General features: G+C 41.5%; 1 protein-coding gene across 9 annotated transcripts in view; it reads left to right on the top strand.

Moving 5' to 3' along the window:
- SRGAP2 (SLIT-ROBO Rho GTPase activating protein 2) overlaps positions 1 to 24,589 on the top strand; it is a 242,908-nt gene that overhangs the window by 81,071 nt on the left and 137,248 nt on the right. For all 9 annotated transcript variants that reach the window (XM_070396818.1, XM_070396815.1, XM_070396817.1 and 6 more), the window contains exon 3: positions 20,155 to 20,347. In XM_070396818.1, coding sequence (XP_070252919.1) covers positions 20,155 to 20,347 — 193 coding nt within the window. The remainder of the gene's footprint in view (positions 1 to 20,154; positions 20,348 to 24,589) is intronic.

Raw genomic sequence — 24,589 nt, 5'->3', positions numbered from 1 at the left:
TTTTTTTAGGTGTGTGTGTGTGTGTGTGTGTGTGTGTGTGCGTAACCTGTATTGTGTCTACTAGACTGTCAAAAAGTTGTATTTGCTTATTGTGGGTTATTGTGGAACTGATGAGGATACAGCAGAAGTGAGTGTCTCAGAAGGTTACATCTCTGTGAGATAAAAGTAGAAGTTTAAAAGTAGAAGGTTTTAGTTAGAAAAACAACCCAGATTGGGTTTTGCTACTCTTCTATTAAGGTAGAATGTGCCAGAACATTAAGCTCTTCAGGTCAACAGGAACTAAGCTTGTTGTTTCTCTCTGCACAAAGAATTGTGCAATTTCCAGTGGGAACTCCCCTCTGGAGGTGGAGAGGGAAGGGGAAGGAAGAGTGGAGAAAGGCAGTTTAGGCAGAAATCTTCACTGTGAGTACAGCTGACCCAGGATCTGCGCGTAGTTAACTCTGAGGCTTTGTTGGAATCTGCCAAAGATTCATTGTTGAAGACAGGGAAAGCATAACTGATTTCCATTTATTTCAATTCAACATTTATGCCAGCTCTGTGCTAGGTGCTGGGATGTAACAGAGTGAATAAGACATGGTCTTGGACTGTGGCACTGCTAGCCTGGCAGGGAATACAGATGTAAATTGCTAATTACCATACACTGTGCTGAGTGTCATAATAGTGTACATAAAATGCCTCAGAATAGAGCCTATGAATTAGAGGAACTGTGCTCTGAGCCTTTCATTCTGAGAGATGTGCCATTTAACTTAATAATAAGGAACTGGAAGAAAGGTTTCTTATTTTCTAAAAGTTGGAGAAATTACTCTTTTGGAAGGAAAGTGAAATATCTACATTTTAACATTTATAAACTCCTTTCACAGGTTCATCCAGTCAGGCTACTGGTTATTTCATGTCTTTTATTCTAAACATGTTTTATATTTTAAAATAAATTTGGACATAATTCCTGCCCTGAAATTCCTGGAGACATGTAAAATAATTTAAAATGATTTTCTCAGAGGGAAGGTGAGGGTGGGTGGTAAGAGATCAAACCCATTGACACACATAGTAGGGTGGTGAAGGCCTGGACAGGGGGCAGGGGTGGGCTAGAAGGAGTCAGTGGGGGGGGGGGAAGAGGGGGCATATGTAATACTTTCAGCAATAAGAATAAAATAAAACTGTTTTCTATAATGTCCTTAAAAAATACCGACAAATGAAACAACAGGAACTTAAGTTCTTTTCTCTGACAGAATCCACAGCTCTTTGCTTTTATTTTTTCATTGATCTTTAAAATCAGTAGTAACTTTTTGAGATGTGGAAATCATGACGAAGTCTACAAATAGAAATATCACTGCAAGTCACAGAGTGCATTCACGGTCTAGAAACCCATGGCTCCCAAACCTGGGCTAATTGACTTCTGTCAGCTGCATTTGGCCCACGCCTGTCTCATGACTGGAACAAGATTGAATCAAGAGCCTTTTAGTTTTTATTTTACTTAGTTGAGCATTTTTTATTGTCTGAATTTTTAATTCTGAATTTTGTTCCTGCTATGAAATTCTGAATATGCCTATCTATGGGTTTGAACAGTAGAGTGTTTTTTCAGAGGTATGAAATAAGTAGGCAGCCTTATAACTGTACATTATGAAGCATTTACCTCTCATCTCTGGGATTGAGTAAAAGCATCTGGTAAAATCCTTTTTACTTATAATTCAGTGGTTCTCAACCTTCTGGCCCTTTAAATACAGTTTCTCATGTTGTGACCCAACCATAAAATTATTTTCGTTGCTACTTCATAACTGTAATGTTGCTACTGTTATGAATCGTAATGTAAATAATCTGATATGCAGGATGGTCTTAGGCGACCCCTGTGAAAGGGTTGTTCGACCGCCAAAGGGGTCGCGACCCACAGGTTGAGAACCGCTGACTTACATTGTTTGAGAAATGGCCTTCAAATGGCGAGAGGTGGGTAGGCACAGGATAAATACTTATCATAGTTTCATGGATGAGGAAAATAAATCTTCTAACTTCCATAGATATACTGCTGCCTCTAAGGTCTAAATGATGGCACTGATCTACTCACCAATTCAAAGCATGAGGTTTTTTTTGTGTGTGTGTTTTTTGTTTTGCTAATGTTTGGAAGCCCCAAGCTTCGTGTGTGTGTGTGTGTGTGTGTGTGTGTGTGTGTGTGTGTGTGTGTGTGTTTTCTGAGGGGTATTAGCATTTTACTTTATTTGGAAATTTCAGGTTGAGAGATAGTAATTATAAAAAGAGTCCTGGAGACCTTGAACTCTCTCAAAGTAAGAAGGCTCACATTTCTACTTTAGCTGTCTGTTGGAGAATACCGTGTTGTTAAAAACACTGTAGTCTGCTTTTCTAATTTCTACCCTGTGTTCACACTGATGCCTTCCTGTTGCTCTTGGGAAAAATTCCATTCTTTTTCAGACTATTTGCAATACTCCCCAGGACTTGATCCCTGCTTCTCTTTTTAATCAGTCTCATCTTTTTTCACCCTCCTACTTGAGCTCCATACTCCAGCTACTCTGAATTTCTTAGATTGTTTCAATTCTTTGCATGCGGCTTCCTTTCTCTTGCCTCTGGGCCTTTGAACATACTGTTCCCTCCGGGCTGGAGCTATTTCCTGCTCTCCTTTTTTGGATGACTCCAGTCTTCCAGGTCCTCTGTTAGCCTATCGCTGAGCCTTAGACCAGCCTACTCATGTCTACTGTATGTTTCTACAGCACCCTCTTTTGCCTTGATATTTGGGCTCATCACAGTTGCAGTTACTTTTTTATAGTTTCTCTTTTCTGGTAGACTAGCTTCCTTAGGAAGGCAGGCCCAGGGTGAAGAGAAAGGAGACTGATTAAAATGACCTTGAGTCTGATTATAAAGACTTTTGATTAAACTGGCATTTTGCAACATTTTAACGTTTACAGTAATATAATTTTACAGTAATATAATTTTGTGAACCCCCCCCAGTAATTAAAAAAATAATGTCACTTTTATAAACTATGATAAAGAAAGAAGGGAAGTTAGGTAAAACAACTTTCTATCAACATTATTAAAATTATATACTGCTTATATTAATATAAATAAAAATGCAATAACTTCCAGTATATAAAGGTATTTTTTCTGTTCTCATTTAACAAGTGATGTCTACTATTTTATTTATTTAAATAAAAATTTTAAGATAGAGTGTGATTTGTCAAAATAAATTTAAATAACCATCGTGCTTCGATTGGGATTAAATATGCATTAAAATGTACTTAGACATTTCATGAGTTGCTATGCCATGACTGCTATTAGCATCTGAAGGCCTAGAACTTGTGTGGGGATTCATAGTCTACTGCTTGGTCTACAGTCTAAGAAAATGTAAGCAGAAGTGTTAAGAGACCACTTCAGGTGTTTTGAATCCTGCCCAGCGATGAATAACTTCTACAGTAAGTCTCACAATGCCAGGTTACTAGTCCACATTTCCAGAGTGGACAGGTTATAGCTGCTTCCTTCCTTGTCATGGAAAGAGCAGAAGATACAAGTAACATTGGTGGGAGGATAAAGGAAAGACACTAAAACCATGGCCTAGCTCTGGGTGCCACTTATGCCTTTATTGGCCCCTGGGCCTCACTCATCAGTGACAAAGGGATAGTCCTTTCTCTCCACTTTTCCCAGGATTTCTTGGCGGTGGAAGAAGCAGGTCATACTATTTGCTGACTGACACTGCTGGGTGTTGATGTGGTTGTTTGGAGGTACTGGTGATATGTGTGTCACTGGGGCTCCCAGGGACCCTTTTTAATCTTCTCATTGGCCTGTATGACTTTGTGACCCTGATTATTACATGTTCAGAAAATGTCAGCTTATTTGAAAATGATACTCTTATTTTTTATGGCGGCATTACCAGTGACCATTACACTTTTTCATTCGAAGAATACTAACAGGTTTTGGTGTCTGGATTAGGGCAGCAATGTTGAGGAGAAAAATTAGAGTGGGAAGTGGTATTTAGGAAAACCTTGCCAGTTTTTGTTCTCACCCTAGAGAAGTGCCTTCACACTCTTTGGTCAATTAAAATTTGTTCAGGTAAAGTTTCCTCCTAAAAAAGTATCTTTAATTATGAAAAATGCCCTATGGACATTACATTGTGAACTCTTTTGTGGCTATCATAAATAATGGGGAAAACACTTGTCAGACTATAGCAGAGCTGATTAGATAATGCATCTCTTCTTTGATTATAAAGACTTTTGATTAAACTGGCATTTGGTTGTTTTTTGTTTTAATTTTTAAAGGAATAGCTATTACTTTCTTAAAAAATAGGAGTCCTGGCTGGTGTGGCTCAGTTGGTTGGAACATTGTCCCTTACACTGAAAGGTCATGCGTTCGATTCCTAGTTGGGATGCATACAGGAGGCGGCTGATTGATGTCTCTCTTTCTCTGTCTCTCTCTCTCTCTTTCTCCCTTACTCTCTGAGGTTTAAAATAAAAGGAAAGAAGGAAATGCTAATTATAAAAAATCCAAGCAAAACTGAAAAGTACAAAGAAGTCAGCAGTAAATTATTCTAATTCCTATTATATCCAAAGACCTCTTCATTCATTCATTCAATCAATGAGTGTTCATTGAGTACTTACTATGTTTTAGGCACTATGGCACCAAGGATCAGCAGTGAACAAAGTCCCTGCTATTATGAAGCTTGTTTTGTATGAAGCTTATGTTTTGGTGGGAGGAGATGATAAATACCTAAACAGATGTATAAGTGTCATGAACAAAAATAAAATGGGATGAGGGCATAGAGAGTGTCAGGGCCTCTTTCAGACGGAGTGACCTAAAGGCTGCTCTGAGAAGGCAACATCTGGGCGAGAACTGAGTGAAGTGAGGGAGCTAACCCTGTGAAAGTAGGGGAAGCATATGTGAAGGCCTGACATGGGGGTGTGCTTGGCGTGCTCTGTCAACAGAGAGGCCAGTGTGGCTGGGGACCAGTAAGTGAGGTCTTAGCGTCTGAACATATCAGAGTGACTGGAGAGATAGCCAGGAACTATTCCATGTAAGGCTTTGGGAAGCCTTCAGCTTTTCTCCACTGGGAAGCTGTTGGAGGGTGATTGATGAGCAGGGAGTAGACTATAGGAGAGCAAGAGTGGTAGCAGCAAGACCAGTTAGGAAGCTGCCACAGTAATTCAGAACAAAATAAATGCTGAGTTGGACTAAGTCATAAATGCTGTAGGAAATAAGAAATGATTGTATTCTGCACACATTTTGAAGTTAGAGCTAGTAGGATTTGCTCATGAATTGGATTGGGACTTGAGAAAGAGAGAGAAGAGTCAATAGTAGCTTTTTGGTCTGAAAGATAATGATGGTGCCACTAATGAAATAGGGAACATGAGGATAAGGGAAGGCATTAAGAGCTCAGGTTTGGGCATGTTAAATTCTAAGTACCGATCAGCCATCCAAGAGGAAATGTTAAGTCAGTTATAGGAGGCAGGAGTTTAAGGAGAGGTCTGAACTGGAGATACAAATTTGGGAAGCACCAGGCACAGAACTGGAAGAGATATACTAGGAAGCAAATAGAGATAGAAAAGAAGTCCTTAGACTGAGCCCTGGAGTGTTTCAGCATTAGAGGCTGGGAAAGAGGACAAGGGTCCAGCAAAGGACATTGAGAGGATGGTGTCTGGGGCCAATTTTCAGGACTCCACTTACTCCACCATCACCTCTGTCTAGTCCTGGTGGTGGTGGAGTAAGTCAAGTCCTGAGAATTGGCCATATTTGGCAATTTGGAGGCTATTACCACCCACAACAGTGGAAAAGCAAGAGTTTGGTTATAGTTGGCTAAAGAGAAAAGGTGGAGGCAGTGTATATGGACAATCATTTTGAGTTTTATCATAAAGAGAAAGCAAGATTAAAAAGTAACTGGGGAGGTAGAGGAGATCAAGTGAAATATGTTTGTTTTTTAATAAGATGGGGGGGGGAATATAGCATGTTTATTTGCTTATGACAATAATCCAATAGAGAGAGGAAAATGATAATACAGAAAATACAGTTAACCCTCGAACAACATGGAGGTTAGGGGCATTGATGCCGCACAGTCAAAAATTCACTCATAACTTTTGACTTCCTCAAAACGTAACTGTCATTCAGTCTATCCTGTTCCAGGACTCCCAGTGGACACCAAAATTTACAGGTGCTCAAATGCCTTATGTAAAATGATGTACAACAATGCATAAGCAGATTCCCAACCACAGATCGAAATCTGTTTTTGACCCGTGGATGGTTGAATCTGCAGATGTGGAACCCAAGGACACATAGGATTGACTACATATTTATTGAAAAAATTTTGCAGATAAATGAACCTACACAGTTCAAACTGGTGTTGTTCAAGGGTCAACTTAAGTGTGTAATTTTAGAAGCAAAGGCCTTGAGTGAGAAAACAGGTGGATTCCAGTGTACAGGTAGAAAGATAAGCCTAGAACTGGAGCTAGGGAAAGGCTGGTAGGAAGGTAAGGCGGTGGATTTGGTGATGAGGTACAATGGACTTTCTCTTCCAGGTTTTTTTTGTTGTTGTTAATTTAAATTCTTTATTGTTGAAAGTATTATATATGTCTCCTTTCCCCCCCATTGACCTCTCCTCAGCCATTCCCACCCCCCAGCACATGCCCTCACGCCCCTACTATCTGTGTCCATTGGTTATGCTTATAAGCATGCATACAAGCCCCTTTCTCTTCCAGTTTTAACATGCAGTACACATAGACAGAAGGGTGGCTGGTGAGCACAACATGCCATGTGCTTTAAAAATAAAAACAATTGAATTAATTTTATTTGAATTTAACAGAGAAAATACTGAAATGAAAGTGAAAGAACTGCTGAACTTCTGATAAGTGTTTCTTCTTTACAAAAGATAACAGTTTCTATAAATTCTAAGGTTAAGAAAATTATTTGGAGACTGAAGTCATTATTAATATTTTTTATTGTATTTGTAGCTAAATCTTCACTTTTAGACAGGTTGGCTGATTCCTTGCCTGGAAAGATTAGGTGATTCATCTTCTTATGGTGCATTGTACTTCTCTTCCCCATCTTCCAATTTTTGTAGCTTTCTGGATTATTTCCTCGGCAGGGGTTCTAACATTTGCATTTTGACCTGCATACTCCATTTTTTTTTTTAATCTACTGAGTTCGGGACTCGTGGGTACTCTCAAGGTTGAGATCTTTCAAGTATGAAGATGTCTGAGCCTTTTTCCCACTTGCCTCAGCTTGGGTAACAGTAACTCTCCTTCAGACTTTTTCAGATGTGGCTCCGTTATCTTCAGGCCTCAAATGTTGCTATGGAGAAATCAGAGGCCACTCTGATTTTTTCCCCTATTTTGTTAGAAAAGTTGCTTTTTTTCTATTGCTTCTTAAACAATTCTTTCTTTATCCTTGGAGTTCAAATATTTAAACATCATATGTCTTGTTTTATGTACATTTCCTGGTATATAGTATGCCTTTTTTCCCTATAGACTTAGTTCTTCCTTCTTTTTAAGAAAATTGTCCTGTATTATATCTCTGGGTATTTTTTTTTTTTCTGCTTCTTTCATGTTCTTTTGCTTTTCCTGTAAATCTCTTAAGCCTTTAAAAAACAACAACAACCATGCCCTTAATTAGATTTAAAAACCTTTAATTTGGGAAATTTCAAGCTTAAAGTAGAAAGAGAAGTGTTATGAAACCCCATGTACCCATCACCCTGTTTTGATCATCCTCAGCTCATTGCCAGTCTTACTTATCCGTATCCCCCACCTACTCCCACTTCCCTCCATTTCTTTGAAGCGAATAGCAGACATTATTCATCCTTGTATACGTTAGTATTTATCTCCAAGAGATAAGAACTGGGTTAAAAAAAAAAACCTAACAAACACATAATCATTAATAGGGTTCATCTACTAGTATTCTGCTTGTAATCAGTTTATTAAATGCATAATGACATTGTTTTGTTGTGTTAGATCAGCAACTTTTTTGCTCCAAATGGTTCGACAGGTGACTACAGTTGCTCAGCCTCAAAATCAAGAGGACCAAACTCAGAGGACAGGCCAGGAAACTCTCCCTGGTACCGAATGGTGGGCAACAGTAACAGGTGTTACATAGACAGGAAGTGACCCTGGTTCCTTGGCGTTCTCTGAATGTCTAGTGATCACATGAACTGTGGAGAGAATGGGAGGAGGACCCAGAATGTACAGTTTCTTTTCCAGCAAGAAGTGAAACTTAGGCCCTTTCCGATTTAATAATAACTATGAAGAAGGAGTTTAATGGTTTAAAGATTCTGTATTCTAGTTCTGCTTTTGGTGGTCATGTGGTTTATTCTAGAGCTTTTAAATTTTTGGCCAAGACCTTCTACTAGGTCACGAAATCAAATTAGTGGGCCACAACCACCATTTAGAAAGATGTAGAAAATATCAGAGTTTATGGCATATACTAAGGATATGTATTGTTTCATTAAACTTGTGTGTGTACGCTTGTAAAAGTTTGGAAGCCAGTAATTTCTTCTCTGTAATTCCTTTCACTTTCTATACCTTTTTGTCCAGAAAGTTAAAGGATCAAAGAGCTCATGAGAGAGATTTTACTTATATATTTAACAACAACAAATATAGTGCCTACAATGTACCAGAAACTGTTCAGATTATTTTATGAATATTAACTCATAAAAGCCCTATGAGGTAGGTACTATTATTGTTGAACTTTTGCAGTTAGAGACATTGAGGCACAGAGAGGTTAAGGAATTTGCCCAGGGCCACACAGCTAAGGAAGTGGTGGAGCTGGCATTTTGGGTTCAGAAAGTCTGGTTCCAGAGTCACATTTTGCTTTGCTGCCTCTCTAGTTGATAGCATCTCTAGGTGGTGGTGTGGACTTTTTGCTGCTATAGCCCTCAGGAAGAAATGCTAAAACAGTATTTTCCCAATCTACCCACAACACATACATTTAAATATGCAGCGTTAAGACAGTGAGAATAAGGACTTTTGTTTGATAAGTTGAAGAAATTCAGGGATCCCTTTTAAAATTTAAAAAAAAATTGATTTTGACTGAGAGAGAGGATCGTGGGGGGTGGGGCAGTGGGGGGAGAAACATCCATTTGTTGTTGCATTTATTTACGAATTCATTGGTTGATTCTTGTATTTGCCCTGACTGGGTATCAAACCCCCAACCTTGGCATATCGGGAGGACACTCTAACCAACTGAGCTACTCCTCCAGGGCAGGGATCCCTTTTGTTAACAAATTGATATTACCAGCCTAGAACTATAGACTTCTAGTATGAAAGACAACAAAATGAATCCATTTCTCAGTCCTAAACAAATAGGTGTAAAAGGGTGGTTAAGAGCACTGATTTTAGAGTTAAGTACATCTAGGTTCAAATCCTTTTGTGATCTGTAACCATCTGGGTGACCTCAGGCGATTTTAACTGATCTCTTTGAACCTCAGTGGTCCCTTATCTGTGAAGTGGGAGGAATCATGGTTGACTTTTAATGGAGTGGACACCAGGCATGTAATACATACTTTGTATACATTATCTCTTCTACTCTTCATAACAGTCCATTCAAGTGGTTGCTATTAAAAACTCCATTTTATAGATAATGAAACAGACTTAGAGAGATTAAGTGCCTTGTTCAAGGATATACACAAGTAGTTAGTGGCAAAGCTAGAATTAAAAGCCTAAGTCATTGAAAAATAATTGGTTAGCTAATCTCAGGCAACTGCTAAGCAGATACTTTCATTGGAATCTGTTTCATCAAGGTAGGGACTATCAACCCAGCATCTAGAATAGTGCCTAGCACATGGTAAGTGTTAGTCTGGGTTCCCTAGAATAGTCAGAGGCAAAAGCCTACACTTGACTTGGGAGATCCATCCCAGGGAAGCTGGAATGAGAAGAAAATGGAAGTAAGAAAGAGAGAGATGGAGAGCAAATTTAAGTGACTGCTTATAAGCTGGTCTTGTGGGACATCTTCAGAGAAACCATGTGCAGCTAACTGCATCTATGAACAGTCCACTGGGGGAAGGAGGTGATTTCACTTGCAAGCTCTCATCTCTTATTGGTCAAGGGTTGACTTCATGGAGCTTCAACTTCCCTATGCTCTTGATCGCATGGCTAGTGTCTGAGCAAGTCCTGCCAAATTGTATGTCTTAGTGATAACAGGGAAACCCTGGGGTGGGAATTGAGAAGCATGCGGCATGGGTACAAGGCCAGGCTCTGTCAGGTTGGTCCACCAACAACATGAAGGACCAGGAACAGCCATTGCACCTGGAGCAGTACAAGCTGTTCCAACCAGTTGGCAAGGCAGTTGTGTTCATTTTGGGTAATGGGTAAACTGAGTTCAGCATAGCAAGCTTTCAATAATGATAAACTCTGAATTGCCAAAGTTCAACTCTTGGCCCTTCTAGTGTATTTAAGTGACTGGCAGTTACTGACAATGTTGTTTCACTTGTTTCATTTTCAGCCTACTTTCCTATCTACTTAAATGGGTATGTCTGCAGGCCTACGCCTGCTTCTCTTTCATTCTACATGCTTTCTGTGGATAGCTGCATTCATTTTGGTGGTTAATTTCATATTCCCATCTACTTGCTGATGGCTCCCAAATGTTTTTTTTTCTCCAGACTTAATCTCTCCTGAGTACTCCAGACTGGAGAGTAAAACTGGAAGTTCCACAGACACTTTAAAGGCCAAGTGAATCTATTGATCTTCCATAATTATCTTTGTTTGTCCCTCTCCCCTACAACTAATTGGTGCTTGGTCTGTGCTTGTTGAACTACCAGTAAATCTGAAACAGTGTGCCAGTACTGTATGCCAAAGTTGGATCTTGCGCAAAATGAAGCAAACCCTCCAGAGCCAGCTCTCTAGGAATTTAGGGTATGGGTTTTAATATTGAACAACATACACTTTGCCGTTGTCTATTACTCTAGTGGACATGTTGAAATTGACATCTGGTGGTTTTAGGAGTTGATTGGAAGGGAATCCCTGGGTTTTGACTCAGCTTGTGCTGTCCTTCTTTACTAGATAGACTGTTGTTACCTTGCTTTGCCCACAGTTTACAGACCCCTTTGGAATTGTTCGTATCTGATCTACTCATGGAGCGTGCTGCCCCTTCCATACTTTCTGAGTTAACCTTGAAGTCACAGTGTTCTACTCACGTCCTCCTAATACTGATCTGCCCATCTCTGCTTCCTTACCTTTGCTGTAGTGACCACTTCCTTTGTCACCCGTACATCTCTTTAAATCCTCCCCAGCTGAAGACTCATTCAAGCTCACACTGGTTTATGCTAATCGGAGATTCCTCTCTGAACATGGTCTGGGACTACTATTTTGGCTTAGTCTTATATTGTTGAATATTTTTGCACTTAATCCTCCCTTTTTCAATTGGATTATAAGCTCCTGGAGAGCAAGACACTGTCTTACATTTTTCTTGTGTGTTCCAATGGTTCATCACGTAGATCTTTGCACAGAGACAGCATAAGATAAATACATTATTTGCTGAATTTGTTTCTTGATTATTATCCTTGGGTACTGATTTCCAGTTTGCCTCTAGCAATGAATCAGGGGCATCAGACCAAGTGACATTTCCCAGAGGAGCTGTTGGTCATCTCATTCCAAATCTTTAGTTTGTAGTACAAGTTAATTCTAGACTTTGGATCTTGGAAATTCTGTTTCTCAAATATCGCAGGCAAAGCCCAGGAGCTAGAATTACTACTTTGGCATTTGATGTGGCAGCTTGTTCATTTGGGAGCCCTTTGTCTTTGACTTTCTATTGAGTAACTTGAAAGAGCTGAGGCAGCTTGCCAAAGCAGTTGTGATGATTAAACTTCGTTGAGATATCCCCTCCACAACCTCCTGCCTCATGGGCTTTATAAGGTTGCTTTCTGTGGCTTCATTTGGGGGCTTGAAAGATAATGGATGATTGAAAGTCCTTTTGAAAATCGTGGGGCCATCTTTCTCCTCTTCCTTCCCACAGGCTAGTTTCTCTTTGTCTCCAAAGTGACTTGCGTTGTGTTTAGGTATTGTGGAAGTAATGCAACGGGCGGAGAGGTTCTTCCTTTCATAACTTTGGAACAATCTGCTACACAGGTCAGACAGTTTTGAAGATGCTAAACTTAAAGTTCCACAGAGAGAACTGTAGTCAAAAGGAAAGTGAGGGAGTCCAGGACTCCAGTTCATCACTCTTCCCTCCTCCCACCAAGATAACTGTCTTACCTTTGAATCCAAAGGTCTCTCTTACAGGTTCAGTTTGATTACCACTGGATAGAGGGATAGTTTGGAATCAGTAGCTTTAGAATCACTGGCTTGAAAGTCTGTATTATTACTAATGATTAGTGGTAGTCCGTGCAGGGATTTTCCACTCATGGAAATCTCCTACTCGTTTGACCTCTGGATCATTCAGCCTGGATTGCTCATTAATGCGAACTCCATCTCTTAATTTAGAAGGTCCAGGAATCCATCCAGCAGACCTCTTCCACTCTGATCTTCCTTCAACTTGGTTTTCATCAAACTTTCACCACCTCCATTTCTGGCTGCTTGAAATCCAAACTACTGTTAGCCTTCGGAGCCGCTCCTCTTTGTTCTCGCTAAGCTATCCTCCTCCTGGCCTCACAAAGGGGCTGCGTTCCAACATTCCCATCTCTTGGCTTACATTTTGTCTTCCTCTGGAATATTGTCTCTTTACCCCTCCATTTACTGAAATTTTACCCATCCTCAGAATGCTAGTTCAGACCTATGTCCTCCCTCCTCCCTCTCTCCTCTCCTTTCTTCCCTCCACAAATTAGAAGGCCTACTGTATGCCAGGTATTTTCTGGGTCTCAGGAGTATGTTGGCGAACCGAACAAATTCTTCCTCTCAAGGAGTTTAGTCTTTCCCTAAGCAAGGAGTGAATGAGGTGGCTTCTGTGACTAAAAGGGCCATGGATAGGCTGGCATTTGGCTATGACTTGATTCAGGAGCTCAATTTTCCTTTTTCCATTTCTCAGCTCTGCTTTCTCAGCTCAGCTCTATTCTCAGTCAGGCCTGCCATTCATGGTAGCAAGATGGCAGCAGTCTCAGACTCACTGTCTCCAAACAAGGCCTGGAGGTCACTTCCACCATCTTTGGGGAGGGCAGCGGTGGAATCAGCTTTACCAAAAGTACATAGGCTAAGAGGAAGGGAGGGTATGGATACAAGGAAAGGAAAACAATAAGTATTTATCACATCCACACATTCTGGAAATTTAGTAGCTATTTATTGCTTGGCTGTTTGGATTAACGTCTATTTCTACGTTGTATTCAATAGGGTAAAAGTCATACTCTTTGCGGAGTTTTCTGCTTTACTGAAAGTAGCTTGATGGCCTTTTCTTGGAACACTGACTACTCATAGGTTAGTAATAATAATCAGTCACTGAAAGACGGGTTGAAGCTGATACATGTCTCCCTTCGCTCTGCCCTCACAGTATAGTGTGCATACCTCATTTATTTATATTATCATTTCACCTTGTTGGTTACAGGTTTTTTCACTTGTTTCTCGCATACTACCCTGGTAACTTTCAGGGAAGACTTTGTCTTTCTATTCACAGAGCTCCTAAGAGGAGCTCAAATAAATATTTGCAGTAAGAAAGAACATTGGCTTGGGCACCCAGGGACCTGGGTTTCAGGCCTAGATGTGCAGCTAAATGGCTGTGTGATCCCCGGCCATTCCTTTCCCTTCTCTGGGCTTTGGTTCTCTGCTCTTTCGAACAGGGATTTTGAAGGGCCTTCCCACTACTGAGTTTGTAGAAAAAGCAAACAAGTAGGGCAAAGAGCAAGACTTGGCAGGGCATTCCAGCATTTTGTTTCCTGGGGAACAGTTTTGAGAGGGGCTGATTACCCTTGAGATAAGAGGTCTTGGTAAGAGATATGGAGGGTAGAACCTGATGAAAGCCTCAATTGTCTTCTTATATAACACTTGCTGGAAAGGTACTAGGAATTAATATTCTTCAGATGGCTGAGGTGACGTCATGTGTTTGTGAAAGGGCTAAAGGCAGGTGAGGCAGATTTTGTGGAAAAAGACTGGCAGTCAGGCCCGGTTCCCGCTGGGGAACCTGGGCTGATCTCATGCTTTGTCAGCTTGGAACAGAGCCTGTGGGAGTAGCAGCTCCTGTCCCCTAGGTGCCAGCACATCAAAGACAAGGGAAGGACATGTCTGTGTTTCTCTCCAAAGATTACATCTTTTTCTGGCCTGCCCTCCCATCCCCACTTTGTCCTCAGAAATGTGGGATTCTAGGAGGGGGTTCTGTGTGACTTAATCAGAGAAAATTCCTGAAGAAGGATGAATTTTGAAAGAGGGAAAGAATAGGGCTAATATCTCTGGATTGAAAGCTATAGGCTGAACAAAATCCTCTGGTACTCTGCTGACTGGTGAATTCCTTGGGTTTTTCTCTAAAGTGAGGACAGTATTCAGAGGACTGTGTCACCTGCATTGCAGGTGTTCTATAATTTAGTGTCTACATGATTGTTGGCGTGGCAGGTCCCTGATCGTTTTTGTTAAATAATCAGTATTTAGTTTTTCCCCCTAATTTCATTCTTCATGTGACCTGTCAGCATCTTCCTAAAAAAGAAAATGAGCCTTCTTCTAACTCCCAGGACAGGTGTAGTTAGGATCTCAGCTGTACGCAAGCATGGACAAGGAGTCAGCACTTCCACGGGGAGCTTTGCTGGATGTATCTGCTGATCCTGGACTTGATTAACTCATGCGTACAAACATTCCTTGCTTGACCTGGCTGGGTGGCTTGGTTGGAGTACCATCCCCGTACACTAAAAGGTTGTGGGTTCGAACGATTTCCCATCAGGGCACATAACCTAGGTGGTTAGATCCCTGGTCGGGGTACATAGAGGAGGCAACCTATTGGTCGGTCTCTCTCTCTCTCTCTCTCTCTCTCCCCTCTCCTTCCTCCCCCATCCTCTCTCTCTCCCATCCTCTCTCTCTAAAGCCAATAAAAACATATCCTTGGGTGAGGATTTTAAAAAGGCAAAAACAAAAAACGATTCCTTGCCAGGTTTTGATTAGACATACTTTGCAAATGATGGAATGGTGATCTACCAATGGATTTCAATGTTATGGCCAAGCTTGCTGTCCAGAGGGGCAGCTTTAAGAATATTCAATGCAGAACTGAGAATCAGCCCATGCAAATGGAGAAATGGAAACCAAGAATTCCTCCTTCCTTTTGGTGCCTGTTAGCTGGAAGTATGGTGCTCAGCAGGACATGCTATTTGGTTAGGTTGACAATTTTTAATGAGATATAATTCACATATCATAAAATTCACCCTTTTAAATTGTACAATTCAGTGGGCTTTTGTTTTTTGTGTTTTAGTATATTCAGAAGGTTGTGTAACTATCGCCACTGTCTAATTCCAGAACAGTGGAGTTAAATTTTGACTTGAATCTTGGATGAAATATCAACCAAAGGTCAGCTCTGAAACCCAGAAAAGTTGTTTGCAAGGGAAGCTGCAGTTTTTATTCAAGGGTCATGTTTTAAAAAATGCATGGAAAAAAAGTCAGGACATTGAATTTTTATTAGGGTTGTTGCTTGATTTCTTTTGTCTGCTATTGATGATTTATAAATCTTTGGTCTTCAGGTTGGAACTTATTACCATGGCTGTGTTATAATAAAGAATATCCAGAACAGAAGCAATAAGACCGTCTTTGCTTTCTTTTCTTTTTCTTTGTCAAGCCATGCTTCATGTAGGGCAGGGCTTGGGCCTGTTTTCTCCATCACCATCATCTAGCACAGGGATTGCTATACGGTAGGGGCTCAGCAAAGAGTTGCTGAATAAATGGGCTGTGTTAGGTGCCCAGGGGAGGTCATGTTTTATAATTTAGTGTCTACATGATTGTTGGTATGGCAGGTCCCTGATCACTCCAGGTAGTTCATGGTGACCTTTGTACTTTGGCTTCATTCATGCCCCGAGATACAGCTGCTTCTGGAAACCGAGAGCTTGACTTCTTCCCGTGTAGTTCTAGGACAGAACTGGCAAGGACCCCATCACCCCTCCCAGGAACTCTCATCCAGCTCTAACTGCATTTGTAAAGCCTTCTTGAGTTGTTACGGTGAAACACAGTGTGGGTGGTGTGAGTGTGCGTGTCTTTGAGTGTGCACACGTGTGTATGTGCATTCTTGCCTGAGCACACGATGGAACTGTGAGGAATTCCTTCGTGTTTTTATCAATTGCCCCTTTCTTCTTTCTGCCCTTATAGTCTGTGGGTAGGTCAGGGTGCAGAGGGGCCTCCAGTCTGGGCACATGGCCCAGGCGTGCTGGCATTCAGTGGCCCATTGTTTCCTGCCCCTTATGTGCATGGACAGATGACTGGGGCTGGCACAGCTGCCTTCCTGGGTACCATTGTTTGTCTTCGCAGCGGCAGCAAAAACCTGAAGCAGCACATTTTACCTTGGACAGAGCAGCTATTCTGGAGATGGGGGTGGTTGTAGTCTCCCTTAGATGTCCGGATGGATGCTCTGAGAATGGAAGCCAGGGAGGCCTCTCTTTCTAGGCAGGTTGTGGGGGAAGGGGGGTGCTCAGTGGTGTCAAATCACAGATCAACTCCAGTGGCAGGTGGTATCTGCTAGCAGAGATGCACTCTTCTTTTCCTGGTTCAGGGATGGGGATATTGCTTTCTCACTTTCTCTGCCCCCTGGGCTTACTGGCAGACTCAGGGTGAGCTCACAGGACAAGAAAAGCGCTTGCTCCAAAGCTGCCCTGTAGAGTAGATTCAGGAAGCGGGGGAGGATCCAGCCCTGTTGTGGACTGACCAAAATGTGGCCTAGCTAGTGAGTCAGTGGGCTAGTCCATGCTTGACTCTGCGATAGCCCCATCGCCCTCCGCATTCTCTTCCACTTCTGTCACCGACTGAATCACCTGTCAACTGGACAGTGGGGAAGGGAACGTTCCAGGGTGAGAGCTATAGAAACTGTGATTTATGCAGAAGTACCTTCAGATACTCCAGACTCATGTTCTGTTCTTCCTGTCTCCTTGCCCCAGTATCAACTTCTTTGACAAGTCAGACAAACCTTAATTTAGCTTCAGCCCCACTTGCATCTAATTGTATGACCTTTTTGTAAATTACTTCACAAGTCTCACTTCAGTTTTCTCCTCTGTGCAATCAGGATAATTGGGGATAACTTAGGGCAGTGATGGCGAACCTTTTGAGCTCGGCGTGTCAGCATTTTGAAAAACCCTAACTTAACTCTGGTGCCATGTCACATAGAGAAATTTTTTGATCTTTGCAACCATAGTAAAACAAAGACTTATATTTTTGATATTTATTTTATATATTTAAATGCCATTTAACAAAGAAAAATCAACCAAAAAAATGAGTTCGCGTGTCACCTCTGACACGCGTGTCGTAGGTTTGCCATCACTGATCTGTATAAAGGGTGCTCAGTGAAAACATACATGTTCCCTTTCCTTCAGGTCCTGGAAGGATGCCTGATGGGTCACTTTTGGCTCCCACCCCTAGAATGTCCCCTTCTCCATCTTCCGGCTGATGGGTGATTTAGGCCCTTAGAGCCACATTTGGACTAGACGCAGCGGTCACCAACCTTTTGGACCTCATGGACCACCAGTTGGTGACGGCTGGACTAGAGCACAACTAGGATCTCTTTGTGTTGTGCTGCTCACTCATTGAGGCACCTGAGAAAGTCGGGGTGGCATGCTGTGCTGGCTGTATGTGCTTAGGGGGCTTCTTAAATTAATTCGAATATCTCAGAGGCCTCCTCTGAAGTGTGGGTTCCTTGCATAGCACAGCCTTGGAGTGGTCTACCTCTGGAACTTCATGGGTATTAAGAGAATTTGCCTAGCTCCCTCTTTCTGTGGTGGAGGGTGGGCATCATCCAGTCTACCATGTTTCTGTCCACTTCCATGGTTAGTGAGGTTATTGATGCAAAGTCTTAAATGAATTACAGGTGACTCAGAGGGGCCTGAGAGCCCCATCGCCCATCTACATCCTCTTCCACATCTGTTACTGATGGGGTACCTTTTCACCCAAAAAGGTCCCTTTTTGCCCTGATTCTTATTGAATGGATCAGTTGTAAGTAATATCAATGAATGTCCTCTCCACCACAGTCGGCCCACCCAGTGACTACAACCTTTATCTGTCAATAGATGGAAGGGTACAGATGCCCGTAGGAAAGGGCTGTTGCTTTTGAGAGGCCCAGAAATTGCCCTAGCTGGTTTGGCTCAGTGGATAGAGCATCCGCCTTCGGACTGAAGGGTCCCAGGTTCGATTCCAGTCAAGGGCATGTACCTTGGTTGCAAGCTCGATTTCAGCCTTAGTTGGGGCCTATGCGGGAGGCAACCAATGGATGTGTCTCTCTCACATTGATGTTTCTCTCTGTGTGTCTCTCCCCCTCCCTTCCACTCTCTCTAAAATCAATGGAAAACATATCCTTGGGTGAGGATTAACAAAATAAATAAATAAATAAATAAATGTTAATCTTAAATATATATATTGTAAAAAGCAGTTTCTTAAATAAATAAAAAAAGAGGCCCAGAAATCTCTGGCAAGAACCGTATGCCTGACATGCCCTCTGCGAATTGCCCCCCCCCTACCCCCAACACCCTTGTAATCAGACTCCCATAAAAACACAGAACAAGAGAGCTTTGATGAGTGATGAGGTACGTGGCTTTTCTGCACAGCTTTCTGTCTGCTTGAAACAATCCTACGGTGCTCAGTTTCAGTTCAGGTGAGGTTACTGCAGACCTGGTTGGCATGGTGGTTGGCAAGGGGGAGGCGTGTGGACGAAGAGGGTGAGAATGGCACTTACAGATCACCTAAGATGACCCGTAAAGGATCAGATACTTTTGCTACATCCTACTATCTATGAAAAGAGTAACAAAATGAAGATGGGGATAGATTATGAACCTCTTTAGGGGAAGCTAAATGCACCATTTACCCATTCCTCATTGCTTCATTAAAGGAGTGCTTGGCGTACCTTTCAACATCATAGCCCTGATGCTAGATTTGCCTCTGATTTATCTACTGTTCAGATGAAAACTGTAGATCCCTCTGCTCCATGCATTATACAGCATAGACAGAAAGCATTGTTACAGCTCGACTATCTGGGAATGAATTTGGAGCATCTATAAGGAAGGCATAATACTATGGGTACTCTTTTTTCCTGGGGTTGGAGTGACGGTCACATCCTAATGCACTGAGCTGAGCAGGCTTGGAGGGCAAAGGGATGAAAGAAATGGCTCCATTGTTACGCAGATGGGGATTGGGACATAACTTCAGCAGGATCCGCACTGCAGGCCTTCTCTGAGCTGACAAGCAGTCTGGTTTTGGCAAGCTGCTTCCTTTGGGTGCCAGGTCTCCTGTCAGTAACAAATGCAGTATTGCATTTGAGGCAGATCTGGTTGCAGCTGGAGCCATCATTGCTGCAGTTCCAGAGAGGGTGTTGTTAGCCCTGTACGAGGACTCCGGCCAGCCAGAAATCTGCCAGCTGGAGCTTACCCAGAATATTTCTAGCTTTGATGAAGCAGGAGTTCTGAGCATCAGTGGGGGTGAAGCAACAGAGATATGAGTGATATTTGTTGGTGAAAAATATCAGCTTCTTGAAGGCTGATTTACATTCTGTGATATTGGAAACTATGGAATCTGCTTGACAGGAGGTGGTTTACTTGCCTAGAAGACCTGGTGCTTGTTTCATTCTTGATTGCCACTGTTTGACCTTGGGCAGGGCTCTTTCTGTCTCTATTAAAATATCCTGACTCTCATCCTAATTCACAAAGATGCAGAGAAAGTATAACAAGAAGGAGCTTGGGATCTAAAGTCAATCTGTCTGGGTTTGATGCTAATCACTTAACTCCTTTAAGAATCAGTTTTCTCATCTTAAAATGGGGATGAAAGTAGTACCTACCCAACAGAATGGTTGGGAGAAAATTCATTAGGCTCTTTGCCACAAGAGAGTCCAAATTCTGGCATTGCCAGAAACACAGTAAATTGTTCAATAAATGGTAGCTGTGAATATCATTATGTCTAATAATCACATTGTCTTAAATGATTCAGCAGATTTTTGGTTCCAGTGTTTTTCAAGTCTCCTCCATACCCTCTTTCCCTCCCTCCCTTCCTCCCTCCCTCCCTCACCCCCCAGGACAGGGATCAAGTGAAAGGAAGGGGTATAAATGTTGGCCTGTATGGTTCCCTTTAGGGATCTCTGTATGACTCTTGTCTTTTGTTGTTGCAGAGATCCGCGCTCAGCTCACAGAGCAGATGAAATGCCTGGACCAGCAGTGTGAGCTCCGGGTGCAGCTGTTGCAGGACCTCCAGGACTTCTTCCGAAAGAAGGCTGAGATTGAGATGGACTACTCCCGCAACCTGGAAAAGCTGGCAGAGCGCTTCCTGGCCAAGACACGGAGCACCAAGGACCAGCAATTCAAGTAGGAACTCCTTGGCTATTACTTTTAGAGACCTTGGGAATGGGGTCTGGGATGGAGGGAGGCAGGGTATGCCACCTAGATCTAATTGGATTTATGAAACAGGTAACCCTATGACTTCAGATTGGCTGAGGGTTAAGAGCCTTCAAGGACTTCTCCTCTTCCAGATCAGCCTTACATGCAGCTCAACACCTTGTAGATATCAGAATAGATGATGAACCATCTATAATAATAAAAGCGTAATATGCTAATTAGATCAGACGTCCTTCCGGACGACCTTCTGGACGAAGCCGGGGCTGCAAGGGAAGCCCAGGTGCCTGCTGGCAGCCAGAGGGAAGCCCGGGTGCCAGAGGGAAGCTGGTTCTGGCAGCCAGGGGAAGGAAGGCCTACTCTTGCACGAATTTCGTGCATCGGGCCTCTACTGCTAATAATAACAACAAACACTTTCATAGCTCTTCCTGTGTGCCAAGCATGGTTCTAAAGGCTTTACGTATATGTTAATTCACTCAATCTCCACAACAACTCCATATGTTGGTTATTGTTATTTCCCCAATTTATAGGTGAGAAAATTAAGTCATAATAAGGTTAAGGAACGTGCCCAGTATATACGCACACACACACCCCAAATAAATAGAGCTGGAATTTAAACCCAACCCATCTGGTTCTAGAGCCTGTACTCTTAACCATTTCACCAAAATGTCTTTAACTAGAAGAAATGAATGATGTTGCAGCCATACTTCTATATTGCTGCCCAGATAGTTGCTAAAGTCTATTTCTTCTACATTTATAGTATTTTATACCACTGGCCCCTCCACTCTCTTCTCACTGCCATTGCCCTAGTTTAAATCATCATCTTTGTCTGAGCGATTACAATATTTACTGTATCATCTACAGTAAAGGTTCTCAGCCCCAACTGCACATTAGAATTCCCTGGAGAACTTTTAAAAATGCTGAAATCTGGGCCCCACTCCAGACCAATTAAATAAGAATCTCTGGGAGTAGGGCCTTGGTGTAAGCTTCCCAGCTGATCTAATGGACGACCAATGCTGAAGACCACAGTTTATAGCTTCTCTCCTTTCCAATCTGCCTGACCCACTGTTTTCAGATTTAGTTTTCCTGGAACACACTGGAGATCAGGCAGTTTCTCTGTGCAGTGGCTCCCCACTGTCTATGTATCTATGGTCTTGATACTCAAGGTTTGGTCTTCCAATATCAGCACCACCTGGGATGTTGGGAATAGACAATCTCAGGTCCCACCCCAGATCTACTGTAACAAGATCCCCAGGTGATTTGTGTGCACATAAAAATTTGAGAATTGCTGCTCTATTCACAAAGGTGAAGACTCACTCCTTGGCTTGGTTCTCAAGCCCCTCTACATCTGGCCCAACTAGCTTTCCAACCTTATTTCCTGTTTCTGCTCCACAGTACCTTCACCAAGCAGAATGTTAACTCCAGTGGGCCTGTGCTCATCCTGTTATCTGAGCCTATGTGCCCATTTTTCACATCTCTGCATGTCTAAGCCATACCCATGTTTTAACGTCCATCTCAGATGCAACCTGTTCCAAGAAACTTTCCTAATTCTCCCAGAATAAAAGAAGGTTCTTCCTCTTTGTACAGCATTTTATTTATTCTTTTATTAGGACATTTCAGCACTCTCTGTCTTATATTATTTTCTCTTAGTGATCTGAATAAACTTTTCTAATTCATCTTTCAGTCTTCCACAGTGCCTAGCATAATATGAGGTATAAAACTGATGCTCACTAAATATTATTGAATGAGTAAATGAATGAATGAATTTAAGAATTAATGCCAAATATGTCTTCTCCTGTTTTCTATTTTTATTGCCTTAATAATTTGGGAAACAAATATCCTTTACAAGCCAGCTCTGAGCAGTGATATGAGGCTAAGAATGAGGAGAACATGTGACGCTCCCAGTTTAGTCAGAATGAGAATTTCCTCCAGATGTTTTATCCTCAGAGTCCCTTATCGTTCCCAAGTCCTGTTCTCTTTATGATAAGCAGTCCTGAGAGAATAAAATGTTATTTTAGTATGTGATAAATGAAGATTTGGTGTAGAAATCATTTGCTTTAAGAAAAATGATTCAAAGTTGGATTTATTCTGTTAATAAGCTGCTCCTAAGTTTAAAATATCATTTTATTTTTACTAGTATATCTATTATATTCTCTGCTTAAGGACATATTTACTACAAATTAAGATACAGATGTGTTACTCTCTAAATAATCTGAATTGCTCTGATTAAGATCATATACAAAGAATAATGTGTGTGGGGGTGGGGGTGGTGGTAGGGGTGGGCTAGAAGGGGTCAATGGGGGAAAAACGGAGACATATGCAATATTTTCAACAATAAAGATTTAATTAAAACAACAAAAAAGAATAGGGTGTTTTCTCCAAGGCTGGTAGAATGGATTTTCCTGATAAAGCTGGTTCCTGGCCTCATTTCCCCCCAAATAACCAGTGAGTAGTTATTGAGGGTCAGCTATATGCTTCATATTGTACAGGTATTGGAAGATATGAGAAGTTTATTGTATGTATCCAGAGGGGGCCATTTCTTGTTGTAGAGAAAAGATTTTTTAATATAGGAAGCAATTAAAGGATAAGGTAATAATGATCTCATTAAGAGATCATTAGTTTTATGTAGAATATAGATGTGATAAGAGGTCAAGGATAAATTATCAGAGATAGGTAAAGGACCTAGACTAACTAGTCAGGAGAATTTTCTAGAAGCAAGTGAAATTTAGGTTAGGCTTTAAAGATTTGTGTAGTAGAGAACAGTATCACAGGTGAAAGGAAGTAGGAATGTTTGGTGGTAAATGGGGTAAAGGGACTATAAGGAATCCAGCTTCATTAAAAGAGAGATTCTAATAAATTCATTCAACAAATGTCCATTACACATTCCTTGAACTCCTTTAGGCCAGACATTGTGCCTTGGGATACAGCAGTGAATAAGCCACTGAGTGTTCCACATGGCACTTAACAGTAGAATGAGGAAGCAGGCATTAAACAAATCGCACAATTAGATGAGTTGAAGTAAGTGACACATAACTAAAGTACAGGGTGTTACAACAACTTGTAAGAGGGAGACTTCTCCAGTCCTTTTGCTGTCACATTATGGCTAATTTACTTTAATAACTTCTTGTCTGATCTTATCCTGAGTAACAATCTACTTATTCAACAAACCCCTATAAATACCTACTGGATACTGTACTCTGTTCTGATTCCTATGGAGACTAAGCTCTAGAATCTTGGCTAACAGAGGAAACATATAGACAACATAATGTTAAAAGGCCTTTAATAGAAGTGTGAGCAAAGTATTATGAGAACACAGATATTTTTCAAAAGCAGTGGAAGATAAGGTTAGATAAGTAGACACCAAATAATAGCTCTTTGACAGACAAGCAGAGGAGTTCACATGAAGGGAAAGGAATATATTCAAGAAGTATCCTAGAAACTGAACAGGACTGGATAACTGTATGGGTAAAGAAATGTAATGATCAGAGGTGACCCAGTGTCTCTAACCTCGCAACCTAGAAGAATTATGGCATCTACGATAAAAATAGGATGTTTAGGAAAGACCTCTTGTGAATGGTGAACCAACTTGGGACATGTTGGTTTGGGGACAGTGGGAGGTCTTCAGACATCCAGATGGAAGGTTGTACTTCTGAAATAGGTTATAATTAAAAATAGCTAGTATAATCTTTGGTATAAACTGATTATGGTAGACATGAAAATATATGAACTCAGAGAAGAGAAAGAGAAGAACAAAGAGCTAAAATCAGGACCCAAGGCTTGGGCACACCCAGTTTAGGGAGGAATATAAGTTATTACTAGAAGGGGCTGGTAGGGAAAGAGGAAGGAGAGAGGGAGAGTTTTTTTTTTTTTTTTTTTTTTTAGCATTAAAAGGATAAAAGGTAAGGAAGGATAATGTTGCCTGGTGGAACTAGAAAATCTGTAAAAGTTAATCCCAGAAATTTCTTACAGATACTCTTCCATGTAGAAGGCATTGTGAGAGATGTGAAGATGACTAAAATGAGCCCCAATCCCAAGAGCTTTTAATTCATCAGAATGTAACGAAATTGCTGGATTTTGTAGGTCAGAAATGGTAATGTAGTGGCAATTTCATATGGTCAGAAGTCGCCTGATGTCTCAGCTGATTAGAAGAGGAAGTGAGAAATACACACAAATGTATTGAATACCGGCAAGATGGTGAGAAGCTCAGTAAGAGAG

Source organism: Myotis yumanensis, unplaced genomic scaffold (assembly GCF_028538775.1).
Source record: "Myotis yumanensis isolate MYYU_CA2020_CCGP unplaced genomic scaffold, mMyoYum1.0.hap1 SCAF_17, whole genome shotgun sequence".
Taxonomy (NCBI): Eukaryota; Metazoa; Chordata; class Mammalia; order Chiroptera; family Vespertilionidae; genus Myotis; species Myotis yumanensis.
This window is presented reverse-complemented; position numbering and strand designations above follow the sequence as displayed.